This window comes from Apium graveolens, chromosome 10 (genome assembly GCF_009905375.1).
Source record: "Apium graveolens cultivar Ventura chromosome 10, ASM990537v1, whole genome shotgun sequence".
Classification (NCBI taxonomy): domain Eukaryota; kingdom Viridiplantae; phylum Streptophyta; class Magnoliopsida; order Apiales; family Apiaceae; genus Apium; species Apium graveolens.
In genome coordinates, this window is record NC_133656.1 from 238,094,813 (window position 1) to 238,115,170 (window position 20,358).

The 20,358-nt window shown below is 34.5% G+C and overlaps 2 protein-coding genes across 2 annotated transcripts; both read left to right on the forward strand.

Moving 5' to 3' along the window:
* Nucleotides 1–281: 281 nt before the first annotated feature.
* Nucleotides 282–3,261, forward strand: LOC141693672 (GDSL esterase/lipase At4g10955-like). Its single transcript, XM_074498821.1, has 3 exons — nt 282–410; nt 1,291–1,397; nt 1,967–3,261. The coding sequence occupies exons 2-3, from the start codon at nt 1,336–1,338 to the stop codon at nt 2,931–2,933; spliced, it is 1,029 nt and encodes a 342-aa protein (XP_074354922.1). The 5' UTR covers nt 282–410; nt 1,291–1,335; the 3' UTR covers nt 2,934–3,261.
* A 694-nt stretch (nt 3,262–3,955) lies between these two features.
* On the forward strand, nt 3,956–14,363 carry LOC141693668 (peroxisome biogenesis protein 5-like). The gene is made up of 15 exons (XM_074498817.1): nt 3,956–4,327; nt 4,974–5,099; nt 5,188–5,344; nt 5,729–5,922; nt 6,254–6,502; nt 7,462–7,584; nt 8,090–8,257; nt 8,955–9,142; nt 9,979–10,225; nt 10,483–10,567; nt 11,200–11,309; nt 12,306–12,530; nt 13,320–13,385; nt 13,715–13,809; nt 13,894–14,363. The coding sequence occupies exons 1-15, from the start codon at nt 4,208–4,210 to the stop codon at nt 13,970–13,972; spliced, it is 2,232 nt and encodes a 743-aa protein (XP_074354918.1). The 5' UTR covers nt 3,956–4,207; the 3' UTR covers nt 13,973–14,363.
* Nucleotides 14,364–20,358: the final 5,995 nt, after the last annotated feature.

The following is a 20,358-nucleotide window of genomic DNA, read 5'->3' on the forward strand; positions in this document are numbered from 1 at the left end:
AAATAAATAATAATAATCAAAATTTGATATCAACTACATGAAATATCAGAGGAATAAATACCAAATAATTGGCGGAGATATTTTATATGAATTGAAATATCCAAAAATTGACCATTTTTTTAAAATACTTTTTTTAATTAAATATTTAAAAAAACAATTGTTTTGCCTTTTTTCACGGAATACAATAATTTTTGATGAATAGATAAATAGTTCCAAGATTCGAATATTTTATTCAAAGTAGAACTAAAAGTTACAAAATATCATTAAGAAAAAATATTGATTTTTTATCCAAAAGATAATATTGTTGGATAGTACAAAAACAAACTTTGAAATGACAATGATTGATCAAACCCTTTTAAAATACAAATAAGCTTTCTAAGATTCAAGAATACATACATCCTTCTTTAAAGGTACAATCTTTTTCTTGTTTCTTCTCAAATTACACACACAAACACACACTAATATGTATGTATACACACAACAACTTAACCTAGTTCTTTACTGTAATCATGTTGTTTTAGCTGTTAATCACTGACCCATTTCATGTAATCTTGCAATTGGTGTTCTTTTTCACTTTAATTTGTGTTTGCTGTGTGCATTTGGGTTTGATTTTTGTCGAAATTGCGTAAAGTAATGTTCTTGATAGGTTTTAGTTGGACTGATGTATAAATTTGGGAAATTAATGAGATTTTGTAAAATTGATGAGCTTGTGAAGAAGGTGTTTGAGTGTGTATTAGTATGTTTGTTGTCGAATTTTAGATTGTGTATTGTAGTTGTAAAAATGGATGAGCTACGATATTTTTGTCGGTTGAAAATGTAAAAGCTTGCTGAATTTCAAGGAATTTTGTGTGATCTACGCGTTATAGATTCTTTAGAATCAACCCTTTGGCTGTTTAAGTATAAAAGAACATGACTATATGTTAATGACATTTTATTCGATGTGTTGGTTGATCCAGATATGCGGGAATGCATAATAGTCTCTTCCTCTTGTTTAAGGGTTGTTGTGTTAATCGACGGATGACTATAATGTGAATTTAGACCACTCAACGTTTTGTGAATTATTTAGGGAGTTCTCAGTGGTAAAGTTTTTTTCGGGCGTTATTAGACCTTATAGGGGGAAGTACTTTGCGGTATTATTTATTCAGTTCATTAAGCTAATTTCAAGATGTAATTGTTACGGTAATGTCATGAAGATTGGTATTAAGTAGATGCATTTTGTAGGGGTTAAAAGTAATAATCTCACTGCCCATGTTGTTGTTCTTTAAACCAGTATTTGTTTCCGGCTTGCAGTGTATTGTTTCCAATTCTATGAGGTAATATCAAAAAGTCAAAGTCATGGACTCGCCAAGGGAAAATTTCAACCTTTCAGGACCGTTACATATAACTACCATTGATTGGTAAGGCATTCTTCCGCATAGTTACAGTTTTCTAATATTTGTTTTAGCTGACGTTAATGATGTGTTTACAATTTTGTAACTTTGTGCATAGATGTATTTTGTTAGTGTCGTTTAATCAATAATTGAGTGAGAGAAGTCAGACTTTCAGAAACTGATTTATGATTTAGTAGACTTGAAGAAAGTGGTTGAGTACATGGTACGTATGCTAATTAGGTCCTCATGGAAAAGGAATATTGGCAATCCCCTTGCTTTTGCTATACGTTGCAGACCTTCCTATAAGTTTGTATTATGACGTTTAAAGGGTTTATAGTTTCCATAAAATCACTTAAAGATGTACGACTGATTCTATATGCATCTCATATTCACACTTCATCCACAATTAAGTCCTTAAAACTAATATGAAAAAGAAAATCTGTGGATGCATTATAGTTTGTATTTCATGGTTGCAAACTACTTTTGGTTAGCCCAAGTGTATAATAATAGCATGGATAAATATTGGATAATTTATATTATCATCCTTTGTTGTTTTGGGCTGGCAAAGTAAGATGTAAAAATGATGCCCCATGCAGGAAAAATGTGGAGCACCAAAGGTCAGTTGCTGCCAGTTTGGTTCAGGGTGTGTACATACTAGAGAGAGACCGTCATGAGAAACGGGAAGGATCTCAAGCGCTTGCTCCTCCTTGGTGGGAATTCTTTCATTTCAAGTTGTACCGCCAGCTTGTTGATGATTCTAATTCATCCATTTTTGGTGCCATATATGAACTGGACCTCTCAAAACAGGATCACAGCCTCTCGTTGAATGAGATGCCACGTTATGTTATCGCCTTTAGAGGCACGATTAGGAAAGGAGATGCATTTTCACAAGACCTTCAATTGGATTTCCAAGTTATTCGAAACGGACTTCATCAGACATCTCGCTTTGAAATAGCTATACAAGCTGTTCGAAACTTGGTTGCTACATTTGGATATTCAACTATCTGGTTAGCTGGCCATTCTCTAGGGTCCTCAATGGCATTGCTTGCAGGAAAGAAAATGGCTAAAACGGGCATATTTCTTGAAGCTTTTCTTTTTAATCCACCTTTCTTGTCTGCACCTATCGAGAGGATAAAGCATAAGAAGGTGAAACATGGGATCCGTTTTGCAGGCAGTGTGATTACCGCAGGCCTTGCTTTTACTGTGAAGGCTAAACAGAAGAGCCGCTCTGAAGATCCATTTGTTGCTCTATCTGCATGGGTGCCTTCTCTCTTTGTGAATCCAGCTGACCACATATGCTCAGAATATGTTGGGTACTTTGAACACAGGAAAAAGATGGAGGAGATCGGTGCAGGGGGTATCGAGAGGCTAGCGACTCAGCATTCAATAGGGGATTTGGTCAGGCGTGCGATCGGAAAGGAGTCTGAAGAGGCACTACACCTTATTCCTTCAGCCAATTTAACAGTAAACCTATCCCCATCGGAGAGCTTTAAAAAAGCTCATGGAATTCACCAGTGGTGGAGAACTGACCTGAATTTGCAGTCCAAGCTCTACCGATTCTGATAAATTATTATTTTGAATTCTTGCGATTGTATCAAAATTACAAAAATAGATGTTGTTTTGTTTAGTAAAAGGCGATTGTGCTTTGAAATTCTTGGTTTTTGGCTGAAGCTTGATCTCAAAAGTTCATACACCGGCAGATTTAAGTACTGCAAGTGATTTTATTTTATGATTATTGGTATTGGTACTGTAATTTTAGTACATATTTTTTTTCCTTGTCTTTTAACAAGGAGAGGAGATATCGCTGGATCAAGAGATCAAAGATGATGATCCATTAAAATTCTTGGTTTTTAGTTGAAGCTTGCATTGTATGAAAATAAAAATTTATATACACTGATTTAAGTATTGCATGTGATTTTCTCTATTTTATGATCACTGGTATTAGTAGTAGATATAATTTTTATTTTTTTATAAAAAATACATTCACGCTCACGCACCCTTCATTTCTTCAACAAAATTTGAACTCTCGAGATCCCATAAAACAACAAAGGAGTTAGCTAAAAAATTTAGACTCTTAACATCTTGTCGATGAGCAAAGGAAATATTGCTCGATTAAAAGGGTGATACTAATACACTTATTTGTTATCTATTTTTTGTTAAAATAGATATCCATTATTCTATATATCCTCTACGAATTGACAAGACTAGTTATCAAAGATTCAAAAAGTAATATTTTTTTTTATTCCTAGGTGACGAGAGGATATTTATTCAATATATGAAATTTTCCATATTTTAAATATTCAATTAAGATTCATAAAAGCATTTAATATAATAAAGGGTTTTCAACAATTTGTGATTTTTAAAAAATTAATTAAAATTTTAGATGGTAAATTTATAAACCCGGTTCGGAACTATCAAAAAATAAACCCGGTTCGGGCATTGAAATCTTTCTCCAAACCGGAACGCTATCGACTGGCTAACAAAAATCGTCTCGGTGAGCGTGCTCGCCAGAAAAATCCAAATAAAACACCAACAAATACATACACCTTCCCTGTATCTATACATTTTATTTTATATTATAGTATTATACACACACACGAACAATCAAGGAAAGAGGATAGTCCAGAGCTTCAATAACAACTAATTTCTCTCTCTCTCTCTCTCTCTCTCTCTCTCTCTCTCTCTCTCTCTCAATTCTCTCCGTCTCTCTCCCCTCTCTCTCTCTCTCTCTCTCTCCCTCCCTCTCTCCCGGTCTCTCTCAATTCTCTCCGTCTATCTCTCTCTCTCTCTCTCTCTCTCTCTTTGTGTCTCTCTGAGAGAATTGAGAGAGACGCGATATGGCGATGCGCGAGCTAGTCTCAGGCGGTGCGGCGTGTGCAGTTCCTGGCTCATCATCGTCATCGAATCCTCTCGGCGCTCTCGCCAACGCTCTCATCGGCTCTTCTTCGAAAACTCAGGTTTATTTCGCTACTCTTTCGTGTTCAATTCGTCGAATTATACGTTAATTGAAGTTTGCTGATGTGGATTATGCTTAAAATTTTGAATTGTGTTAAGTTTGATAGAAGTTTAGACTAGTTGTTTTGTTTGTTTGATGTGGAATTAGTGGATAGTATGTCACAGGAGCTATCGTAAATCAACAAATCACGATGAATTAAGAATTACTGACAATTTAAAGTTGGAGGGAGGAAGAGAGATGAGGAAACAGAAATTAAGTCATAGTTGTGTTTTATTTGTGTGGAATGAGCTCTGCGCTAAATAAGAAATTACGATAAGTTAGGGGGAGAAAGAGAGATGAGGAATTAGAAATTAGGGCATAGTTGTTTCTTTTATCTATGTGGAATTACGGCATAGCTTGTTAGCGGAGATATGGAGCTCTCCTAAATTGGGAGCAATTGGAATTGGGAGAGTGGGATAATCATTGTTGTCAGAGAGGTCGAATTGCAATTTGTCGGCTAGTCGGTCGACTTGGTCGACTAACCGGTCGACTTATCGACTAGTCGGTCGACAAGTGCAAACTCCAATCAAAATTTAAAATTTCAGTGAAATATTATCAGTTGGCTCATTGCATTTTTATGACAGCTTTAATCTTTTGTATCTGAGCAGGAAAGATTGCAGGAGATTCCTACACAATCCAATGCCATTTCTGAAGGGAATTTATATGCAGGAGGTCAGGAGGCCAATGCGCTCCCGGGATCTGAGTTTGATCACTTACAGCATCCGAGTAGCCAGGTCTGTTTTCTTTCCTTGGGTATGTAGATGCATGCTATATTGTTTTTTGAATATTCTGGAAGCTTTTTTTAAGTTTGATTCTTTTCAGGGCTCAGCATTCCTTCAAAATTTCCGATCTTCAGATCAGAATCGATTTGCAGATGCCTGGGATGACATACAAACTCCCCAAATGCCTCTTTTTCAAGGCAGAAATGGTTTAAACAATATTCCGTTTGAACATAGTCAGGTTCAGCCAAATTTAGAAGGTGAATTTTATATTTCCATAAATTGTATGTATACCCATAGCAGGAACTGTTGGAAAGTGCAAAAACAACCACTCTTGCCTAATGTTTATTCTTAATATATATAAACCTCTTGGGGACAGTGACTGTATAATTTGTTTGAAGCTATTGATGATTTCTGTCACTTGAAGGCAATTCTACATTTTGTAGCTTGTAATTATTAATGTATGTATACATCATTTTGGGTGTTATATTACCAATTTTTTTCTCCATTTTAGGTTTATTAGAATCATTTGTGATTAACATGTGGATAAACCCTGTTGACATTAATATCTATGTCTGTTGATTGTAAGACATTTTCACTTTTAAAATTTCAATACTAGCTTAATTTTTTACCCCTAATTACAGGACCACCACAACGAGTATTATCAAGTTTTCTGCATTCTTTTGTCAACAGTGGCCATCAGGGTCTTCCACTCCATCCTACCCAGCTTCCTACTTTAGGATTGTCTGAAGGTGATAAAAAATGCATTCGTGATCGTAGTAGTATAATGGCTCGGCACATCTTTGCTGACAAGAGTGAGGACTTTCTTAATGCTCAGGTCTGGTACTAATTACGTGTTTAAAAGTTTTTTGCTGCTAATTACTGGTAATACCTTTCAATTTGATAATTGAAGTTTAACTTAAGGTACTTCCCATATGTGATCTTTCGATTTAGTTGGCATTGCTCATACTTTGACAAAATTAAAAGTAATAAATAATATTTCATTGGTTGTTAAAACCACAGTATTAAATAACTTCTCATTATTTAGTCCATGGCAATTAATCTTCTAATTGTGAAGTGGGTATCAGAATTATAATATAATAAGTATGAACCCACTATCCTGCATTTCTAAATTATACTGAATATATTTCTCTCTACATTTTTCTCAGGTAAATGCACTGTTGTCTTCTTTAGATATTGATACTGATATCCGATCTCGAGTGGGGCCACCAGGAAGATTTCAAGAGCTGGAGGAATACTGGAATGATTCTCAAGCTATGCAACCTAACCCTCATGCAGCTGATGGATGGATTGCTGAATTTGGCCAAAATAGAGGACAACACGCTGACCCTAATGCGTGGGCACACTCATTTGAGCGTCAACATGGTGCTAATGGCTGGGCTTCTGAATTTGAGCATGTACGTACTACTTTAAGATAAAACTTGAGCTTGGCTAGTTTTTCCTGATGTTAGCATGTTCTCTTGGTTGATGTTTATAAGTGCTTTTGTTGAATCTTAAATTAACTTGGCACTTTTATTAGTTTGTTGAGAACTGGGTGCTTGTGCTGCTGCATATATATTTTAAACTTTAAAGACTTTGATAATCTGCAATTGCTATGTTAGTTCCTACAAAGCTTACACTTGTAAGAATACAACTTCTCATGCAAACACACCGGAATGGGCTGAACTAAATCCCTTAGTACTTTGCATCTTAACTTTGGCTCTCCGTTTTAGTAAATTTAGAAGCACCCCTTTTTCAGCTAATTACTTTGCTTGCAAGCATCATTTAACCAATTGACTACCAAGTGTACAAGCAGTCCCGCCATTGTGTCGGTTCCCCCTCTTTTGGCGCGTCTCTAATGTCCAAAGAACCATGCTCTTTATATTGAAATTTTCTAGCAACCTGTTTAGCACCATCGATCAACTAAAATTAAAAAAAATTATGCATCAGAGACAATCGTGTAATTTTATACCTACAGGAGTCTTGACTAAAGAACACAACTTTTGAGAAAAATGAGTAGACAATGACTGATGACTTTGAGTGCTTCAGTTTTTACATTTGGTATCTTTTTTTCTTTCATACCCTGATCCGAATCCCAAACCCAAACTTTTCTTATGTTGAATCTTACTCCTGATTCATCAGTTAAATTAGTTATTTTGACCTTCCTAGTCCCTTTCAAAAGTCTTTAATCTTAAGTTGATTTTTTTGCAGTGCCTTATACATGATTACTTTTGTGTAATTAGTATTAATTTTTAAGCTACTTCACCGGTATAACGTCTTTATGTATTAAATTAGTCACAAATTAACTTGAAAAATTAGACTAGTAAATAACAATTTAGGTGGAAAAGAAATAACCTTTTTTTATTATTAATTGCAGGAACAGTCTCAACTTACATCATTTGATCAAATGAGGGGTGCAAGCATTCCAAACTTAGCTGCAATGGAGCAGACTCGTATGCTGGCGCACACTCTGGCTCAAAACGAAGACCCCAAGTTTCAGGTTATTAAGCTTCTATGTTTTGTATTATATGTATTATATATTGGGTGTTCCTTTGTTTCATAATAATTGGCTGAGTGACGTTCTCCCTCATCCCCTAACTGAAAATTGCTGGAGGCATGAAAAATTGTGCCGTGGTCTTTTGTTTTTTTGCTAATATTATGCCATGGTCTTGATCGTTGAAGGGGTCTATTTCTCTCCATTTCTTGGTGCAATGATTATAAAATGTTGTTATTTATGTATCATTAAAAGAGAAAGTAGTTAACACAAGAAGAAAATGCGTTTGTAAGGGAGGGAAGACCTTAGGTACTTTGTTTGCAGTAACTAGAATCAATTTTTACACGATTTAGGCTTCTTTTATCAGTGGGAACAGTCAGCGGGAAAAATTATTTTGTGCTTTTCATGTAATGGAATAAATATCTCTGATCGTCTATGTATCATATTTTGTTAATTATGCTGACTTCAGTACTTCTTTTCACCCTTCCCTTTAAATATCTATGGAATGCAGAATTCAAAGTTCCTCCGGTTTTTGTCAAAGATGAGTCAAGGAGATTTTAATATGGATGAAAATCAATTCAGGCCGCCTGTACTATCTGCACCCGGAGACTGGGCAAATGAATATCAGCAACAGTATAATAAAGGTCAATCATGGGCTGACCAGTTTGCAAGTGAGGAGGCAAGTAGAGATGTTTTTCTTTTCGACATTTGTTTATTTGATATTTACACTGTTGTGTATGTTCTCAGATGACTAAATTATCCTAAATATGAGTGGCTAAATTAAATCATTAGCATTTACACTATGCTTGTAATATTTTATTATTCTCTTAGTTCTATGCAGTGCCAAAAGATTCACTGTTGTAGAATATTTTATAATTGGTAATTTCCTCCAACCAAATGTGTTGGATTAGTAGCTCGTATATTTCAGTGCAGTACTATACTAGCAAACACTTATGAAGAGAATGCTCCAGTACAAGTAGGTTAAAATTCATGCATAAATCTCTCTTGCTTTTCAGACTGTTAAACCAAATAGGTTTTCCCTGTATACATTAACTCCCCCGAAGAATAGGCTTAAATCTATTATCAGGGGCACTTTTGTGAAAGCAGGAAAAAGTTAGAACTACACGAAATGTAGATGAGGGAAGTCTAGTACAAGTTACTTGCTCTTCTTTGTGAACTTTCTACTCATAAATAAATTCAAAGAAGCATTTATTGTTAATCTTTTGATGCTAATCTATAGGTTTACTTTTCAATTAATAAATCAGTGTTAAATGTGATGAATTCTTATCCAGTCCTAATATTTATGTTTATGTACAGATATATTAAAAATATTCCTCAAGGAGGTTGATATTTAATAATCTCAATTCTGGTTACAGCTTGCTCATGGACCTGAGGCATGGGCCAATGAATTTAGCACTGCACATCATGGGCCGGTCGATGACCAGTGGGTTGATGAATTTTCTAAGCTACATGTTCAAGACTGGGCGGACGAATTTGGAGATCAAATGGGTAAAGGAATTTTGGGAGACAGTTCTGCTGATAACTGGGCTGACGCTTATGATGAGTAAGTCCACTTGATTTCAGAATGCAACTATGCAGGCTTGTATTAGGAAATTCTCTAGAGTTCCAAAATTGACAGTTCCTCTATTTTCAGTTGGGTGGGAATCAATATGATTTTAACCAATTTGTTAGGTTATAACTTTTCAGTTAATTGTTACCATAATTTTATTTTAATTTTTTAAAAACAATTCTACCACTGTTGGGAATAAATCGTGAAAGCTTGCCTGTTAAGTATATTGCAAAACCCTGGGCTACAACTGCCTCCACTACAATGTGGGTATTATGCACGTATAAGACGAGTGTCATTAGTCTCCTGTGAAATATAAATTCAAGATTACTCCTTTTTTGCTTCCAGCTTGTGTAGTCTGAGCCACCACTACAGGGCTGGTTTCGCGGTTACCCCTCCTGTTTTCCGTGTATGCAGGTTAAGTAGTTTCATACTCCCTCTGTCCCACTGGATTCTTTACATTGGGGGACGGGGGATCGGCATGCATCTTAAGGCTCCCGTAAAACATGATTTCCTAAATAATTTTAAATATTTTTTCTTTTATATAAAAATATAATGTTTAAACTTTAATACAGAAAAAGAAAATTCTAAAAATAAATTATAGAACTATACTTTATAGTAGCCTTAAAATGCGTGCCAAGCACGAGGAAAAAGTATGTAAAGAATCCAGTGGGACGGAGGGAGCATTGGGGGTGGTTAACCCTTATGGCTGTTTTTTCTTCTGTTGTCTCGTGGAGTCAACCCTCATCAGTTTGTGATAATTCTGTTTGATAATAGTGGAATTGCCTTAAGCTATTCTTTTTCACAAATATGTTTCTGAAACCAAATAATAGGTACTTGAATGAGCAAGCAACTGCCAAGCAGCGATCAGAAGCTTCTAGAGGGGTCTATGTCTTTTCTGATTTAAATCCTTATGTCGGTCATCCTAATCCTATGAAAGAAGGTCAGGAATTGTTTCGCAAGGGCTTGTTAAGTGAAGCAGTGCTTGCTTTGGAGGCAGAGGTTTTGAAGAATCCTGACAATGCTGAAGGTTGGAGGTTACTCGGCATAGCCAATGCTGAGAATGATGATGATCAGCAGGTTAGTATGCCATTTCTAATGAGAAAACACCTCATTAATATTCTGTGATATGATTATTCAAGGATAGTCATCTGCCTAGGATTTCAGGGTTGGATACCTGTGCATAAACATTTAGTGTTGCTTTAGATTTATTTTAGTTTTATTTTAATGTCAGCTTATGATGTTTGTATATATTAGATGGTCTACAATAATTTAAATTTCTTCATCAGTTTATCTATGATCCTGTTCTTTTGGTGAAAATATGCTTTGTTACACAGGCAATCGCATCTATGATGCGGGCACAAGAAGTTGATCCAACTAATCTGGAAGTCCTTCTAGCACTTGGAGTAAGCCATACAAATGGTAAGTGTTAGCTACCCTTGCTGAAGTAAATTAAAACTGGTGATTGCTTGTGACAATACTTTCTAAAGCTGAATTTGTTGAAGTTCGTACACAATTTACAATGTTAAAAAATAACAGTGAGAAACTATTGCCCCTACCTTGCTCCAAAGTATTTTTGGGAGAATATTGAGATATTAATTAAATCAAGATCTAATCTTCTTTGTATCTAGTTTGTGCCAACTAGTCATTTAAATTCTTTAGACTCTCTCAGGCACCTTTTACTGTATGTCAAGACATTTTCATAAGGACAGGAAATATGATCCGTGTTAGGTCACGTGGATATAAGCCTGATATATACCCTACACAGCGGGTCATGTTTGTTTCTGAGGACATAAACAGCTAGATAATTTATACTCCTATAATCTTTTACTATTATTTAAAAGTAATTTTGTTATCTTGACTACCTTTTTGAGCAATAAAGGGGGATGCTAGATTAAGAGTTCATGGACTGGCTGTTTTAAATTTGTCTATGTGCTTGGCGGAATAGTATATCATCTAGGTGCTAAAACATTCTATAGAGATCTAAGATCCTATAGGATTTTATATCACTTGCATGATTTTAAGATTTTAACTAGATATCTTTGAAATCTCAGAGTTGGAACAACAAGCTGCATTGAAGTACTTGTACAGTTGGCTAAGTCATCATCCGAAGTATAGCGCTATTGCCCCTCCAGAACTGTCAGAATCTCTGTATTACGCAGATGTAAGTATCTTGCAAAACTCTCTGTTTGTCTCATTAATATTATACATATGTACACATGTACATATGCATATCTATATATAGCTACAGCTACGGAGTTGATGCGAGTCAGTGGTCATTGCTCTGATATATATATAGGGCCCACCTAGGTGAAATCATGCACTCATCTTGATACCTATGGATCCTTAGTAGCTTGCCACTTCTAATTCTTGACCACATTTGAACTTTGTTCAGTGTGTGCGTGCGTGCGTGTGTGTGTTTTAATGTCAGTTGCCAAAACCTTTTCCCCCAATGTATTATGGCCAACTATTGGGCACATGCCAAAATGGGAACTAAAAAATTGCTGCTGCTCAGTTTCTATGAAATTAGTCATTGTCAAGGCCCCCTAGGTGACAGGTGTAGATGCAAGGGAAACAGAATTAAAATAGCATTTGGTTATATTAAAGTTTCACAAGAAACCCTAAGAGAAAACATAGTTGTATTTATAATTATTTTTTATGGCTCGATCTGTTGACAGGCCTATTAGTACATATGTGTTTTGTATATGTGTTTGTTTGAATTTCAAGTCATGTGGTCCAACCTACTAGGCAAGTAGGCAAATGAGCATTATTTCATCAGTTTACCAGCTCAAAAACTAACTTTACTAGCTCATTAAGTAAAAGGCAGTTTAGAACCACATACCACACCAAAGCCTGAAGGTACTGGGCCTTGAATAGGTGGAATAAGCAATAAATTAGTTTTTCAAAGCAAATAAACGATCATGCATGACTAGACATGATATAGTAAATAAAGAAAGATACTTCTGGCTCTAGATCAATGAGGTTTTTTAGCAGCAAATAAAATTAAGTTTTCATTATGCAATGTACATATGAAAGCTAGAGAGCAATGATCATCTCACCAGATACCCTCCAGAAATTGAAACTTGTCAGCATTTCAGCAGGCATCTCTTTCCCATATTGACATTTCGTTCTTCACTTTTTGTTTGTTTGTACAATGAAGGTTTCAAGATGTTTCAATGATGCTGCTAAAATGGCACCTGAAGATGCTGATGTTCACATTGTACTTGGTGTTTTATACAACTTATCCAGAGAGTATGACAAGGCAATTGAATCCTTTAAGACAGCTTTGGAATTGAAGCCACGTGATTACTCCCTATGGAACAAACTTGGTGCAACACAAGCGAATAGTGTTCAGAGTGCTGATGCAATATTGGCTTATCAACAGGTAGAATTGTGTGTACTTCATTAAGTAATAAAGGATCACTAAAGAGATTTTTAAAAGGTTTAGATGTGTGTGGACGTGATTTAACAGTGCAAATAAATTATATCAAGTACACACAACTTAAATTAATAGTTAAACATTAGTTCAATCTCCACCTGTCCTTTGTCCCAGACCAACTTTTCTGAAAAAATTTGTCCAGATCCAGTGTTTGTTGCTTCTCTTGCACAATTTTTATCCTTTCGTATTTTGTCCTTGTTTTAGTTTATTACACCATAGTAATTGCGTTAAGAGAAGAGATGTCACAAAGTTGGTTTTTAGGATAATGGTGATATGTGACTGGGGTTAAAAGAAAAAGCACTGAAAGGAGTTGATTTGCATCTCTTGAGTTACTACTCACTAGTGTAAATCAAGTGGTTGGCTAGCCTACTCACATAACCTTTTTCTGCTGTCTCTCTAATTCTTTGCATAGTTCTGTCAACCTGATTGTTTACTACTATTTCTTTATTTTATCTTGCAAGTAATAATTAATAACTCAACAGTAGTCCATATACAAGTCTTAGTATAGTAAGTTAACCACTACTCTGTTAGAACATTTTTTTCAATTGTGATTCTTTGACTAGGCTTCACTCTCCGTTGTCCTTTTTGTGCTAATTAGCTCTCTTGTTCTTTATTATAAATTCAAACTTATAAACTTAAAGACAGTGATATGTAAGATGCTAAAAAAATTATAATGAAAACATATATTTGACTCTGCAACTTTCATCAATTTATGTTGCTTTAAAATTGATTCAGGCATTAGATTTAAAGCCTAACTATGTTCGTGCATGGGCAAACATGGGTATCAGCTATGCTAATCAGGTAACTTCTCCATGCTCTACATTTATCTTCATCAGTGTTATACTTTTGAGGCTTATTGTACATCAATAGGAAGTTATTAGGTGCTTCATGCTTGCATCACAATAATAATTATACGTTGTTGGTGAATTTGGGAATCTGTGTATCACATTCCTGTTTCATTGTATCGTATTATTAAATATTAATATTTAATTATTTATACACAACTCTCGCACATGCCAACTGCCCACCATTTTATTTGTTTATATTTACCGAAAATTTGAGTGCTTGTTCAAACTGTTCCAGCTTAAGTGGAATTGATACATAATGCTAATGTAATGCTATCCATTCAGGGCATGTATGAGGACTCGATCCGTTATTATGTCCGAGCCCTAGCGATGAATCCAAAAGCAGATAATGCCTGGCAATATTTGAGAATTTCTTTAAGGTAAGTTAACTGAGGAAGTGAGTTTTTTTTTGTTATCTGCCTATTATTCGACATAAATTAATCTCTGTCCTTTTTCATTTGTAGTTGCGCTTCGAGAAACGACATGCTTGATGCCTGTGACTCTCGCAATCTTGATGTTCTCCAGAAGGAGTTTCCTTTGTAATTTATACTCATAGAGTAATTTATACTTGGACAACAGAGGTCTTTTGCTGCTGCTGGGTCACTGAGGTTTATATTCACCGTAATTTGATAAAGACATGTCATCACTTCCTGTCCTTGATTTATAGTGCTGCATCTGGAGGACGACAAATAACTACGGAGCCCAAGTCTGAAAGCAGCTTCTTGGAGCTGGTAGAGAACAATGGTTCCGATTTGTGTACATTTTGAAAATATGTAATACTACATATTACAGCTTAGAAATGGTGATACATATAGTGAAGGTCTCCTATCCATAACAAATGACAAAGGATACAAATAATCGCATTCAAATGAAAAATAAGAGCATCACACATTTGTAATATAGACATGTTCAGATATTGGCTATTTGTATGTTATTTCGCTTGCAGCGACTCAAATATCGACCCGGACTCCCCCCCCTCCGTATTTACGGCTCTCTGTAAGTGACCCTCTAACTAGCTCAACCTTTATTGTTATTTCGGAAGGCAAAGATCATGATAATTGAGTGGTGAATCAGTAGTGTTGTGTCGTTTCTGTGTACAGAGGATTCAGATCCATCTCATGTCCACAACTAAGTCTAAATGTGGGTCTGTTAGCTAGCCTAGTAGCTCATTGACATCTGAAGAACAAATTTGGGAATCAATTACTGCTGCTGTATAAAAGTGCGTAGCTAGGTTACTTAAACACTGAATAATAAAATTTAATTGATCTGATGGTTCCAGGAAAAATAGACGTGTTGTTATGCATATTGTTTGATTGATTTGGGGTCTTTATTTTCCACGTCCATGGGGCCTAAAATCCTTCACTTTTTTGGACAATTGCTACGTACCTTGCTAGTACTATTTTGAAGGAACAACACATTCATTGATTTAGTTGTTGCATCAATCGAATCGAAAACCACTTTTCTTTTTCTTTTTGGTAAATTCTTTTGTGTGTGTGTGTGAGTGAGAGAGAGAGAGATGGGAGGGAGAGAGGGAGGGAGGGAGAGAGAGAGAGAGATGTGTGAGTGAGAGAGAGAGAGAGAGAGAGATGGGAGGGAAGGAGGGAGGGAGGGAGAGAGAGAGAGAGAGAGAGATGGAGAGAGAGGGAGAGAGATGGAGAGAGAGGGAGAGAGATGGAGAGAGAGGGAGAGAGATGGAGAGAGAGGGAGAGAGGGGGGAGAGAGGGGGGAGAGAGAGAGAGAGAGAGAGAGAGAGAGAGAGAGAGAGAGAGAGAGAGAGAGAGAGAGAGAGAGAGCAGGGACAACATTTCATTGATGTGCAAAGTTAGGGATGATGGATGGAGCTATTCACATGTTCATTTGAGGAATGTCTTTTGGTATTATCAGTAGATGTATAAATGCTATAGAAAGATCCATAACTCCACAAGTAATTCTGTGCATATAAGAGAGAGTATATGGTACAGTACTCAAGTGTGATGGTCGGAGCCGGTTGATTGAGACAACGAAACCGAACATTGACACTTTTTCCAAAAATTTAAATGTTTGCAAACTTTTAAACAATATTTTGAATTAGCAGAAAACAGTAACATACAGCTACGGTCAGTTCATTACACATCTTGTTGTACCATATTCAACGATAAAAAATAGATGCATTTGCAATTTAAAGTTATGGACGTGTTTCGATGTTTACGATTTCATGTCGCAGACGTTAAATTACTTAAAAATACATCCTTAACCCGAAATTAAGACATCCACAACTAATTGTAGTAAAAAATTCCGTACTTACGCGAAATTACGATGGCAGATGACTCAGTTTCGATCTCTGCACAATTAATTGTAGTACTTGAGTTTTTAGAGTAACTGGTTTCTTGACATGGTATTAGAGCTCAGGATGACAGATGACTCAGTTTCGATCTCTGCCACCCCAAATATTCTCACAATGGCACGAATGACAAATTAATGCTCCAAATATTAGCGCTCGTGATCCACTATTCGACCCATTAATGGATTCTCGAGTCAGCGGAAATATTATAATATAAAATCCTGAACAGAGTCATTCTCTAACACTTTGACATGTATTATATTCGAATTGGTTGCATATAGAATCCTGAAAATTAAGAATGAAACTTTTTTAAAGTTATACTGAGATTCGATCCAAGTCTCCATCTTTCAGATTAAAACTTGATGAAGCTATCAACCGTATTAGGTCTTTGATATGACATGACCAAGTTCAGTTTTAACTTTCGGCTTTCAGTTAGGATTAGATGCATATAGACAAATCATTGTACTATTAGGCTACATTTAATCATTTATACAAAATTAACCCTAATCATCAAGTGACACTTTGTTCAGTTTCTTAATTTATCTGGTAGATATATGATGGTTCAAATTTGTTAGACAAAAAAATACATTATCTATTGTCAAAATCCAAAGGAGCGAACCCCTTATCCCGTCAACTGTCAAAATTTACCAAAATTTTAGTATAAAATTTTGAAAAATATAAAATAATTTAATTTAGGCCAACGAAATATTATTCGGTCCTCCCTGAACTATATTCCTAGATCCGTCCGAGTTGTCAATGGCACACGAGAAACAAATAATCTCTCCGTCCCAACTTATCTGTCCAGTTGACTTTTATATATAGTTTAAGATGTTTTGACCGCATAATTCCGTTGATTATTTTCCAAATTTTCTTTTTGTGAATAAAAATTTAAGATTTAAATATTTGTTTACAATTATTTTTTAAAAAAATAATCAACGAAATTTTACGGTCAATGCACCTTAAATTACGTGCAAAAGTCAAACTGGAACAGAGAGAATATCTATATAATATTATTATACTTGGGGGAATGGGGAAAAACAAGGACGGGGAGACATGAAGTTTAGGAGCAAGTTAAGATGGGCATAGTTAATGCAAAGGCCAGGAATGAAGGAATTGGAGAAGATCTAGTTAAGACAAAAAACTTGGAAAAAAATAAAATAAATACTCCCTCCTCCGTCCCTCCCAAATGTTTACATTTAAACATTTGGGAGGGGCGCGGAGTTTAAGAAAAATGATAAAATAGTAGAGTAAAGTTAAAAAAGTGAGTAAAATAGTGAGACCGATTAATATTATATGTATAAAGTGAATATAGTGGAGAGAAGTAGTAGATGTAATTATTTTAAAAATTATAAAAAACTTACCATTTTTGGAAAGTTTTGAAACGTAAACAATTGGAAGGGACATCCAAAAAAGGAAAGTGTAAATAAATGGGAGGGACGGAGGGAGTATTCAATTGGGAAGGCAATTGGACATGCAATAATAAATATTGGGGGGCAGATATATGGAAGATTCTGCAAAAGGAGCAAGGTGGACTTTTGAGCATACATGTCAAATCCAGTTACATAATACACGTGAAACAAAGTGATAAATCCTATTGCAGCTTTTTATTTCTTGCACTCCATTTTGTAGTCACTGCAGTTGTAGTAGTAAGTTTACATTGTCCTTTATATTTATTATTCATCTTTTTAATTGTACGCAACTTTACTTACATTCATTTCATACATTTTGCACTCCTTAAGGTCTTCAAACAAATAATTCTTCCGTTTGTCTGTAATTGTTATCGTTTATGGGAAATTGTCCGACACGTAGTTTAAAATAGAAGAGAAAGTATAGTTTTTTTAATTTTAATAAAAAAAAATTATTTTTCTGAATAAAAATTTAGACATTCTATTTTTATTCAGAAAAATAAAATTTTTTTAAAAAATTATAGAATTATATTTTTTATTCATCTTAAAATGTGTATCGGACACTCTCTCAGACAAATATTTTGAAAAAAGTAAAGAGTAGTCGGGAGTTGAAACGTACCGTCTAAGCTGCTTGAGATCATGTTTAAGAACATATTATTCTAAAATCTCAAGTTTTATCGTCAAGCAGCTGCTTAGGATCATGTTTAAGAACATATTATTCTAAAATCTCAAGTTTTATTATTTAAGGTGCTCGAGATCATGTTTAAGAACATATTACTCTAAAATCTTAAGTTTTATTGTCTGAACTGCTATGAGATCATGTTTAAGAACTGATTACTCTAAAATCTCTAGATTAAAGTTTTAGAGAAAAATTTATATCATAATCTTACTAGTTACTCCGTCCCTAAAAACGTTTCCTATTGGTGTTGGACACGTTTGCCAATGCACACTTTTGATTGTTAATATCTTTAAATTCGTATTAGTATTAAATATAAAAATTTTACTGTATTAAAGTACTGATAAATACGAATCCAACGATATCACTCATGACTATGTTTGATATTATAGATTAGACGTAAATTAGTAGTCAATCGTTTACCGTGAACCGTACCGAAAGTCAAAAGAGGAAGAACAAAATGGGACGGAGTGAGTACTAGATAGCCATTCATACTAAAGGGTTCATACTAAACTTTTTGACCTAACCACAATAAGTGTATGCACTTCATGTGTTCACATAAAAAAATAAGTATTATTTATGAATAAACAAGTATGTTTAAACAATCATCTGTAAATCCGAATCCTAAATATGTGTGCTCTAAAATAATTAATTATCATTATAAGTGGTTTATATAGATTGTAATACACACTTGCTCATCTACAAGATAATTACTACTAGCTAGAAAAATTGTATATACACATTATATAGTGGGAGTGCTAATAAGGAGTTAAGAAATCTGAAATATTAGGATTCCCAAATACAGAAAGTAAGAAGTTGACAGATAAAAAGTTAAACGAAACGTAAAAAGTATATATATATATACATATGACTGTTAAAGAAGTTGCATGAACACCTGATTGATGAACTTACAGATTAATAGCTACAAATAGTTGAAGAATATATTTATACTGGTGGAGTCATTTCTCTCTTTTGGCTTTGCAACAAACATTCTAATTGTTTTCTTCTGTTTTGTGTTGTGTTGTGTGCATCAACTATGCATTTTTGTGTTTGTGTGTGTTGCTTGTTTTTTTCTTTTTAGCCTTTGTTTCAATTAGCTTGATTCCAAGTATTCACCCAGTGTTGCGGTCTAATCCCTAACAAGCGATTGTTGTAAACAGATTTATAAAATGAAATTGATGTAAATGTAGAGATAACATATCTAAAATTTTAAGGTGTTAGAGAAAAAACCGAACATGATCTTATAATCTTTAACACTCCCCCTCAATCGTACGATACTTTTCGCTACGATTGACAACGACAAATGCAATCAATATCAATATCAATATCAATATCAACAAACAATATTTAAATTAAATAAATGGGGGTCGAGTCCTCCCTAAACCGAGCTCTGATATCATGTTAAGTAACCAGTCGCACTAAAACTTTAAGGTGTTAGAGGAAAATCCGAACAAGATCTTATACTCTTTAACACTTTATATTTTGATTTCAGAACTATTTTTGCGGACAGATTATTTGCCGATAATCGCTTGACGGGACCACCACACCATAATTGTATTTAGAACTGACAATTTGGTATATGACACGATAAAACGACACGAGAACGGTACGATATAAATAGATACGTGTTCAGTTTTTTGGTCCACAAACACGAAAGTATACGTTACGAAAGAACACAAAATCTAAACAATTATGAATATGTGTTTACTGTTAATACAAGTGGAACACAATTTGTATTAGTGTTCATGTGAAATGGAACAAATGAAGTATCACATAATGCATTAATAGTAAAGTCACCATTGGTGTTCATAAGTAAATTAACATTTCTTTTTTCAGTTAAAGTACACAAACAAACATTTTTTTATATAATTTTGAATAAATGAATAAAAGCTTCAAAGAGGTATGCTTAGCATTTACTGTATGCAGGTCACACAAGATCCAGTAAATTGAAAAGGTTGCTTGTTTGAATCAACATGTCTGTGCCCACTCCTGACAGTGAGAGCTTCACCTTGTGATACCATGACTACCATGAAATGAATTAATCAAATTCACATACTTATTTGTTTTACAATATACTGCATACACTTATACTACCGGTTATTACTCTCCATCCCCGAACCATAGGGTATAAATTTCAAGCGAACAACGACGGAACCAGAATTTATTACTCCCTCCGTTTTACGGGATTTTTTTACATATTTTTTACTAATGCTTGACACGCATTTTTAGTTCTATAATTTATTTTTAGATTTTTTTGTGTGTGAAAGTTTAAATATTATATTTTTTTTTTAAAAAAAATATTTAAAATTATTTAGGGAACCAATTATAAGAAAAAATGATAAAAGTAGCAAATTTTTGAAAAAAAATAAGAAGCAACCAATTATTTAGATTTTTATATTTTTTTGTTATATATCTTAGCCGATATTATAAGAAAAAATGATAAAAGTAGCCAATTTTTGAAAAAAAATAACAAAAATAGTCATTCTGAAAAAAATAGCCAATTTTAGCCGATTGAATACTCCATTGT

What these genes read in the sequence shown, in the direction of transcription:
- LOC141693672 (XM_074498821.1), top strand. Translation starts at nt 1,336, where the DNA reads ATGGACTCGCCAAGGGAAAATTTCAACCTTTCAGGACCGTTACATATA. An exon ending in CATATAACTACCATTGATTG is followed by an intron (nt 1,398 to 1,966) that starts GTAAGGCATTCT and finishes TGCCCCATGCAG; the next exon opens with GAAAAATGTGGAGCACCAAA.
- LOC141693668 (XM_074498817.1), top strand. Translation starts at nt 4,208, where the DNA reads ATGGCGATGCGCGAGCTAGTCTCAGGCGGTGCGGCGTGTGCAGTTCCT. An exon ending in GCTCTTCTTCGAAAACTCAG is followed by an intron (nt 4,328 to 4,973) that starts GTTTATTTCGCT and finishes GTATCTGAGCAG; the next exon opens with GAAAGATTGCAGGAGATTCC. An exon ending in GGTTCAGCCAAATTTAGAAG is followed by an intron (nt 5,345 to 5,728) that starts GTGAATTTTATA and finishes CCCTAATTACAG; the next exon opens with GACCACCACAACGAGTATTA.